This window comes from Varroa jacobsoni, unplaced genomic scaffold (assembly GCF_002532875.2).
Source record: "Varroa jacobsoni isolate VJ856 unplaced genomic scaffold, vjacob_1.0 scaffold_993, whole genome shotgun sequence".
NCBI lineage: Eukaryota > Metazoa > Arthropoda > Arachnida > Mesostigmata > Varroidae > Varroa > Varroa jacobsoni.
In genome coordinates, this window is record NW_019213895.1 from 73,674 (window position 1) to 83,523 (window position 9,850).

Below are 9,850 nucleotides of genomic sequence, written 5' to 3' on the forward strand. Positions count from 1 at the left end.
TTTCCTCTCTCTTACGTACTTATACGACTTAGGCTTGTTAAATTTTCGACGCAACTTACGTTGTAAGGTTCAAGTGTCATTGCTAAAATTTGAGATGTTCCCGATAGAGGACGCTACCTACTTTATGTGCGCTTCCGCTCCATACAGCTATAGAATCTTATCTATGGGCAGTAGACCACAAGCCTGACACCCGTTAGTTCTTATTTATAACAACTATCTTCAATCCAATTCTACTGTACAATAATCCATGTATGATTAATGATGATTCCCTCGGCTTCATATGAACTCGTCTCTCATTTGGAGGATTTAGCTTTGTAATATTCTGCCGTTGGCGCGTATATATGAAAAGATCATTGTTGTATTCGAATATAGAATAGAATGTTCGTTCGAGTTTTATATTTCGATGGTTTACGCGAACCATCGATTAAGAGCTTAAGCTGTCAGGAACGTTTGTGAACGTTTTTTACGATTCCATTCAGCATCAAAACGTGTACCTGTGCCACATCGACATTTGTCTTAACATAGCCCTATCGTCTGATGAACAAATGCAATCCGGTGTTAACATTTTAATGTATACTGTATTCATTTAAGATGAGTTTCGTTCATGTGTGCCTTTGCGAGCCCGTTTGGTTAACTTGAACGATGCATATACGTATTTTAGTCCAATGAACGCTCAACGCGTTCGATTGCCATACGGAGTCAATAGCTGCTGAGTAGCTCCCGCGGTCGCCGACAGTGGGAGCCAGTTGATCTGAGTAAGGCGATTAATTACCTTACTATTAATAACTACTGTGGTTATTCCAAACAAAAGCAGGCGTATTCTAATGAACTCCAGAGTTCGACGTCCCACCTTCCATTCTATCGCTACATTAGTACGCTTTCCAAAATCTATGACATTAACAGTAACACTAGTAACAACGGCGATGATGACACGTAGCAATAGAACAACAAATAACAACAATAGGTTATTTGCGGAGTGTAAAGTGTGACGAACGACAATTTCATCTTTTCATTAAAAAATTTGATTAAAGTTGGCATAGAACTTAATGTAGCAGTGATAATAGTGATAAGATTGTAAAGCTTGCGTGTTGACAGTGTGCATAGGTCAGTTTTAGTATTATTACGCCCTAGAGTAAGAATGTCTGAATGCGGAAAATGATCTAGGGGTATAAGGATACATGGCCGATATCACTGTGAAAATCTCATTCAACGTGTTTTTGGACTAGTGGTTTCCAGAATATATGGAGAATGTTTGCCGCAATTTCTATCGAAGACTATCCCCCACCACTTGACAAACTATTAGCGACCTTAGTGCGTCAAAAAGGCACGTCAGAAAACGTGCCCAGAACTGCGTCGGTCCGCCTCAGCTCAATTCGTGTCCTACTCGTGCCACGTTCGATAAAGTAAATACGTATGGTAGATAGCAGGTAAACTCAAGGATTTCTCTTCTCGCCTCATCGGCCTAGGAAAAGCAGCAGGCCACAGCAATCGATGCGCTCGTTTTCTTAGCGTAGCAAGACAGACTACGCCGATACTACTAATGCGACCGTGGCAGAAACCCACCTATCCATATTCATAATCACCTCTTGGAGCTCGGTGAGTAGAACTTGGCTCATATATCAGTGATAGCCATCTTTTTTAATTGTTCTTTTGGCAGACTTAAGACAACATCATCCAGTCTCCATTTAGCGGGCTGCAAAAGCTCCTGAGGAGGAATTAACTGCTTTTATTGGAGGGCGCATCAATGGCATGTTAATTATTTAGAAGCAATATTTAACAGATTTGTTGTCAACTTGAACAACTTTCGTCTCTCCATATTAGAACGCTTTGTCTGGCAGCTGTAATCTCAATTTTTTTCAACTGTACATGAATAACCCAGACAAATGGACCGATGGGATTTCCAGCTGGGTAATGATGGATACGACCTTTGTCTTCGAGGCTTTGTTTGCGTGTGATAACGAGACCTGAGTAATATAACCCCCCTTCTGGCACTCTTTCATTAGCATGTTTAGATAGAAAAACATCCCACACGAATTGCACCAGAATGCACAATCTTTTACACGGGATTGCTTTCTATGTTATAATCGATATATAAGCATGCTATATACAGTTTTAACTCTACACAACGACATAACTAAAATGATTTAAATATAGGTTTATCACGTTTCCTTGTATTATTTTATAGATACTCGAAACAACAAGCGATTCTAACAGCTACAGCCAAGACTGTTCTTTGCTGAGTAATTATTAGTCGGGAGGGCTCCAATGCTTTGAGCATATTTCGAAGGATCATTTCGAGCGTCGACTTCCTCAGGTGGAACCATACGCTTCTGTTGAGGCCGTTTTTGCACTAAATCGCAACTTCATCTACAAAGCTTCGCAGTGTCTGTTACTAAGATACTGGCTAGTTTTTTTTTTTAAATGAAAACTCTCGGAAGGTTTTTATACGATCCATCCGAAGGGGTTTTCTTCCGGTACAAAAGGCGTCTCCCTGAACCGAAAAATAGAGTTTTAGCAGTGCATATTTGAAGCAAAGCAGATTTTTGCGAAGATACAGTAAGGTCTATCAAAGGACAGTTTGATTTCTGCATATAGTGCTTCAGCGCTTTTTAAAAAGCAGCGCCATTACTGCCCTTATAAAGCCTTTCAGTATGAATGCGTCATCTCGTCGAGAACTTTTTGATGTCGGTATACTACCTTTATTCGTTAGAAGCTTCTTTCTTCTAATCCTCTTTTGTGCACATTGTGTGTGCAGCATCCCTATTAAAAAATGTGACGCCTGACTGCCTGCGGGACACCGCAACACATGTGAGCAGCATAGGCAGTAACAATTTCTTCCGTACAACAGTTTCTTTACAGATTGACATGCATTTCGACTTCATGCCCTATTTTCCTCGTTCACCACTATCGTATGTGCGTGCGCAGCTTTTGTGGCAGATTTATCCAACTATTTACCGTCAGCTGAGTTTTTGAGAATGAAGCGTTGACGTTTAAGCCTCCGTTCCACAAACCTGCTTAAAAAACTGATCGATTTCGTGGATGTTTTCAAGCTGTGTCTGAAGCTTTAGGACTTGCTGTTCTAACGTTTCTGGTTCACGAGCTACTGCCCGATGTGAATCCAATGCGTCTGACTTCGCGGGCTCCTCGTCGCCATAAAGCGACTTTAGCGGCGGCGGAGCTCCCGAAAAAAAGATGCCCAAATCGGACGAATGTTCAGCAAATGCAGGCTTCTAAAATATTGATACAGAAATCAAGCAAACCTTATCAATGACGCTTTACTTAGCAACAGTTTACTATATCCTTGAAGGATAACTTAACACTGATGTTCGATCAATTTTGCTGTTAACTAGCAATCACTTGTGTTACATACAACATTGAGGGGTGTAAAGAAGACTACCCCACTTTATACATACCAAGTCAACATAGACGAAGTTCTCTTTATTATTTTTGCTGTTTGGGCTACCTTGTCCCCACGGATCTTCTGCATCCTCGAACTGCTCCTCGTCTGATAAGGCTACAACTTTTTCTTCCTCTTCCTGTGGACCAAATAAATGAAAAAAACAGTGATTAGCGCTGCGAGTATGAAAGAAAAGAACGTGGTATTATGAAGGAATTGTCAAAGCAATCTGAATTTTAATCATAAAAACTTATATTTTATATCATACATATGACAGTCTTCGAGCCTGGTTAAGGCTGATTACATCAGTTTCAGGAAACTTTGCATAGGCAATGGTCAAAACCATGCATGGCATAGCGTATTGTTACATGTCTGTCAGTTCTCTCTAGATCTCATTCATCATGACGCCATTTGAAGGAATTTGAGATCGAACTCCGTGAATTGTTTTCTTAAATTACTAGGGCTGGCGATTGGTTGAAACGGCAATGGAGGTCCTCGATGGCGCCGCGTTCAAGAGATAGAACTGTTAGAGGCTTGTCACGGAATGTCCGGAGAACTCCAAGAAACAAGGTTTATTCGGTTTAAATGCTTAGGATTTTCCACTGTGAAGTCATCTCAGCTTATGCTCATCTTGTCTCAGCTTATGCTCATCTTGTGTGCGGCAGCGGGGGCAACTTTGCGCTCAAAAAATTGCAAAGCAATTGACAAAGACAACTGATCCGAGCTAAGTAAGCATTGATGACGAAGGTATCAAAGCTTTTCCCACCTTTTCCTATAACATTCGGTGAGGAACTTTAGCCGTTACACGGGATCAGCAATCCTAAGTAAATTAATCGACTAAATGTATGTCAAAACCCGGCCAAAGATGAATAGCGTGTCACGAGCCGCAACTTTTGCCACCTCTTCTCATTTTTTTGCCTCTGATTTAGTTATGATGGTTAGTTTCAATTCCGAAACCTGTTTGGGGCCTGCTGCATATGAACCATTTATAATCATTATTCGCTCGTAGGAATAAATCCTTGCCGCGTAAATTGGGCTTAAAGAACCTCCTGGAACGGACTTATGTCATCCTAGCGCATTCGATTGAAGGTTAAGGTTATTTCCGTCATCTCATCAGCATCCTGCAATTTTCAGTTTGTCCAGTCTGCCCCAGGAGACATCGGCATAGCTACTGATCGAAGCGGTCAAAGTAATCTGCCAGGAGACATATATCATTCAACGCAAGAAATACCTAGGAAATACACAACAAAATACCTTAAGAGAAGTTCAACGTTAGCCGCCGCAGGCCTAAACCGCCTTGTTGGCCACTTCGCACAATTCCTAAGGGGGTCTTACCGCTCTGCGCATCCTGGAATTAAGCGACAACGGGCAAACGCAAAAGGTTGGGCCGAAAGTTATCCGTCCTGTGACTTAGATGTTCGACAGCCTATGCAAGGAAGGTACCGACATCAGGCAAGATTTGGAATGAGTATTTCAAGGCCATGGTGGAGCTGGCTTCGCTATAGACGCCTTTGTTTGACGACGTTTTTATTTTGGACTGTTTTCTTCTCATCGCCGGCATGCAACCTTGGGAAAGGCATTCTACCAGCAGGTACGAGTAGTGACGATTCCTCGGCGCGCCCCTTGCGATTGTCTCTGAAATGTTCTCTGCACACTTTGAAATCTTTTTGCTTTGCACCTTTAAAAAAATATTTGTTTTGTGACGATTGGCTCCTACGGGCAATACTGTGTTTGTCAAGTGGTTTCATAATGTTAACATGTCTATCCTCCGATGTGTCGTTGACGGGCACATCGCATAGCCTTTGCGGTTTTCTGTTTCGATTCCTAAAGTGGTAGTATATAGCACAGTTTCGCTTTTCAGCTGTGTATTGTCCAAAGGTTTGGTGAATCGGTTGACCAGCTTACTACGGAGAAATTAGGTAGTCAACATGGCCATTTTCTTGCTGGCTTAGCCTGCAAGTATCTAATAAGTCTGATCAGGCGCTTGGCCTGCAGCATGCAACGCGCATTTATTTCAGTGTAGGCTGAAGCCATCACATCGCGCACATAATAAAACTAAGTCCTTTTGAATGTTGGTACTCTCTAATCCTCGTGTCCCTTTTTTCGACCCAAAAGTTGGAAGCCTAAAATCACTACCGCGGTATAATTCATTGCAGCTGTCCCAGTGGTTATTTTTTTTTATTGTTTCATTTCACAAATTACACCACTGAGCCTCGCAATGCTTACAAATACGAGCCAGAAACGGTTTCCAGACTACCCTTTGACTTAATTGACGGAAACGATTACGCAAACTTAACTCATGGATAACGTTCGAGAAAACCGTTCGTAGGTCCACTACCTATTCCACACGGACTTCCTTTACACGCACGATTCAGAAACTTAGAGCAGCAGAGACCGAGCATTTTCGGCACTTATCGACGCACGAGGCTGCAATCCGCACCAGGACGCTCTTAATTCCGACTAGCAAGACAACGCTCATCACGAATTCGTCTCGCGCACATTTCGTTTGTTTCGAACATTTGAATTGTGTACTTAGTTGGTAGATAATTATACTGGGTAATTATGATATTGGTATATTAAATTAGTGGCAGAGTACCAACAAAAATGTGTAGAGTAAAGCACGGATTATTTGGCCATGATAAGAGTTCGATAATATCTCGTTTATTATTGCTATTATTGTATTATTATTTTTATTATGATCATTATTAGACGAAGTCACACCCTTCAAAAATCTGACCACAGTACAACGTTTACCTAACGTAACATATTAATTGGAAGAGCAAAGAGTTTCCCAGCGTGTCCATACCTCGATTGGCCCAGTTTCATCAGGCTCAAGGAGAAGCGTGCTAAACATGTCACACAAGTCCTCAGGCAAATCGTGATCCTTAACTTCACGAGGTTCCGAAGCGAATGCGCCATATGGCGAGCACTCATTGAGTTCCTTTTGACGTCCGGCGGAAGCTGGACTGCAGGGAACACCCCCTAGTGAGGTTGGTCGTTCGGAAGGGTTCTTAAGCGACCGCCGGGCCCCTGGTGCGCTCTTACCTGCGGCTTTTCCCTCAAATTGCCCCTGCTCCATCCCGAGCTGGTCGAAATAGTTCGATTTGAGCATAGGCATTTCATTTGACTGTTTCTCCTTATTCGTTACTATCAACTTCGTGCGGTATCTGAAAAACCGAAGTAAATAGCCATTACTATTGCCTCCTGATCAATGGAAAGTCGTCATCGTTCAGGAGTCAAATACGTTTGTTTCCATCTACGTCCTTTAAATTCCTTTCAACTCCATGGCATCAATGAAAGTTCGATAACAAACTGGTGAACACAGAATTATAATAACTATATAGCTTGTTTACTAGTTGCTTCGATCGTGCCTCTAATGTTTGAAAATATAATTTTTTCTAGTGGTAGTGATAATTATACTGACCGAACAGAGAGACTTAATGTCCCGAGACTCGTTCCGACCTGTCCGATGGTCACAAGACCAGAGTTTTCCCCGCATGTCTCCTCCTGAAAGGATTTATTCATACACACATAAAACACAAATAAAAATATAGATATATATATATATATATAAAGTCGTTAAGCTTCGCATATTAGGATACAGTTAAACCTCAATAAAGAGAACGTTTGTGTGTTAATTTATTTTAGAGCCGTAAAAGCAACGCACAACATTGATTGCTTTGACATGATGTGGCCACTTTCATTGTCGAATAAGCGCAAATCCGTTGTCGAATTTTCTATATACAAGCACGTGCAGGCAGGACGCGTGCCCTGGCGTACGTTGAGAGAGGTATGATAAATGGAGACTCCGTCATTAAGAGCTGTACGCCAATTTCTGTTATATAATTGCATAGAACGTGTGTCATAGGCAATGGTTCAAAGAAGCAAAATTTTCACTTAAAGAAAAAGTGGGTTGATTTCGTCTGAGTGGTTGCAGATCGATTTGGTAAATGCATCAAATGGGCGCCCTAAAAGATATGAGCATTAAGGCTATTTTCTCACTTCACTTATGTGACATTTCTACGACAGTGTATCGGGAATGTCATCTGTGATCTACGACTACGTACCTGCATTGGTCCCATGTACAGCTGATAGTGAAGGATAAATGTGTCCACGTTCTGATTCTGCGCAAGACGGAAAGCCGGTACCACACGGGTAATTGCTAACAAGCTCTTGAGAAGGATAATCATCCGATTGTAGCTATCGTAAACAGATTTCGGCGACTCCGTTTCCGGTAATAGGGCTTTATTAAGTGGGAGGAAAATAAAGATGATATTGCAAATCAGACAAAATGTCGACTAAGCATTCTGCACACTCGAAAGTAATCCTCGTAACATATTATCTAGCTTAAATTAGAAATTCATTTAGCATCATTGTCGATTGAAACTAATTGTCATTGTGTTCTTTTAGGAACTCTATATAGTTCTGGACCTTACCAAGCTCCCAGATCTCGAGTACCATGCTCTCGCCTTCTGGCGTACGTAAGCTAAGCTCTACGCAAAGAGGCGACCCACTCAGGGATTTATGGGGTGCATCTCCCAGTACACGACGAGCCTCTTCCGTAATATCGAGTAGGTCAGGCACATTTAGCAGGAACTGAAAGGATAATTTGCAGTTTTCGCATAAACAAAAGGGCATATGTAAGAAATTATTACTACGTTACAGTGTTCTTATGATAAGCTGTGATGTGAAACACTGTGGTGTTACTAAATATTTCGCTTTAGAAAACAAGACTTTGTCAATGAGGGTTCAATCGTTAAAGAATGAGGGTTCAATCGTTAAAGCAAAGAGCATCTTTATATATATGGGTGGTTATACGTTGGACCCTTGTTATCATGTCCAGTGTGGACGTACTTTAGAGTATCCTGTTATTTTCTTGCTAGCGAAAAATAGAGACGTTGGTCAACAGAAGGTCACGTAACTCTTACAAAAAAAAAAAAAGGCGAACCTAAGACAATTTAAAGCAGTGCGTATACACTCCATTGACTCAGATCCTTAGACATTAGGCGCTTTCTGAACGCAGGACCACACAAGACACTGCTGACCGACTATGTGATTGGAGACACTTTACTCAGTCATACACATACGAGAATACGCCAGAAGGCACCAGTCGTTCTGCCCAGACGTTTGACTGCCACCTGTATGCCCGTTCACGCTCACATTTTGCTAATCCTTGGTAATGTTATATCCCAACTAGTGTATCGCACACGCATATCGATATAACAATCAATAGACGTCATAATGTGTGAATTAAAACCCAGCAACGATCGCTCGTAATTTCTATCCATAGTAGTCAGTCAGCATCCCCTGGCTGCAATGCCTATGAGAAAAATAGCAGCTACAACCGCTAGCTTACGTTAGCAGGCAGCATTACGGGCGACAGGCAAACGACAAGTCCTCAAGCGACACACAGACACCTAGCGGAGAACTGCAGCATGTGACTGTATATATATAATTATTAAGTGATGGGGCTTACAGAAATGGACGAGATGGCTGCTTCGTATGTACTGTAATAATGTAAACTGCGTTATGCGAATTTAAAAATTTAGCGAGCTCTGTTTTCAAAATGTTAGCTAACATTCGTGCTACTAAATATTTGATGACTATATAATAGAATTAACAAACAATAAAAATATACATCGAAAAACTGTGATTTAATAATCAATGAAAATTAATACGGTGACAGGGTGGCATATTGTCAATACAGGAAGCAGTAATAACCGCACGCCAATGAGAATACTAAAAAAAAAAAGTAGTAAAATTTCTGTGAGAATGAGCAGTATTTGCTATAACAAGTTACACAAGAAAAGGAGACCATATCCATCTATCCGAGGAACGTCTGAGCAGATCAGTTGTCGTTGCCGCAGTGCACATACGTTGGTGTATTTCCATATAATGACCGAAGTACCCCTTACCCAATCGCCGTTGTCTGCTGGTAGTCTACAAGACGTCTTCTGTGGTTCACCTTGCCGGCTTTGTACAACGACTTGCACGTATTTGTACGCAAAGTTTTTCACGAACCGTTCCAGGTTTTTCCGATCCTTGTCTGATAACTTCATTCTGATATCTGCTGCTCGATTGACGTTAAGATTACGCAACCGTTTTGTCGATAGTCCACAAATTGCACAACTAAAAATTCACACCTAAGGTTCAACGGCACCGGGACGACGAGAAGCGTTACACGTACTGCTAACAATTCGCCAAGCGGAGCAGAAGAATCGTTTCCTGTAATCAGAAGTGAGGTCAAATTTGCATTAGTTTATTACGCCACCTTGTAGCATCTAAATACGTCTGTTACTCCTGTTTTATTAGCGTACTGTTCGTACTGGAGGTATATACTGACAAATTGTGCGTCATTAGTGTATACTAGATCCATGCGTGGGAATAGAAATTGAGTGCTGACTCGATATGAGGAAAACACGAAGATCTCTATGTATAGATTTAAACTAATAT

General features: G+C 41.4%; 1 protein-coding gene and 1 long non-coding RNA gene across 8 annotated transcripts in view; one reads left to right on the plus strand and one right to left on the minus strand.

Moving 5' to 3' along the window:
• The window catches only part of Atg13 (Autophagy-related 13), a 23,210-nt gene that overhangs the window by 9,838 nt on the left and 3,522 nt on the right, over positions 1 to 9,850 (minus strand). For 4 of the 7 annotated variants that reach the window (XM_022842443.2, XM_022842446.2, XM_086970559.1 and 1 more), the window contains exons 2-8: positions 9,313 to 9,622; positions 7,834 to 7,993; positions 7,465 to 7,640; positions 6,822 to 6,904; positions 6,204 to 6,564; positions 3,414 to 3,536; positions 3,012 to 3,230 (exon numbers count right to left, since the gene is read on the minus strand). In XM_022842443.2, coding sequence (XP_022698178.1) covers positions 3,012 to 3,230; positions 3,414 to 3,536; positions 6,204 to 6,564; positions 6,822 to 6,904; positions 7,465 to 7,640; positions 7,834 to 7,993; positions 9,313 to 9,456 — 1,266 coding nt within the window. In that variant the 5' untranslated portion in view covers positions 9,457 to 9,622. Of the gene's footprint in view, positions 1 to 2,955; positions 3,231 to 3,413; positions 3,537 to 6,203; positions 6,565 to 6,821; positions 6,905 to 7,464; positions 7,641 to 7,833; positions 7,994 to 8,345; positions 9,218 to 9,312; positions 9,623 to 9,850 lie in introns of those variants that run through there. The other 3 variants (XM_022842449.2, XM_022842448.2, XM_022842450.2) reach the window with 2 other exon arrangements.
• On the plus strand, positions 7 to 7,497 carry LOC147752782 (uncharacterized). Its single transcript, XR_015313111.1, has 3 exons — positions 7 to 1,596; positions 7,046 to 7,187; positions 7,427 to 7,497. It is a non-coding gene; the product is annotated as an uncharacterized LOC147752782 (long non-coding RNA).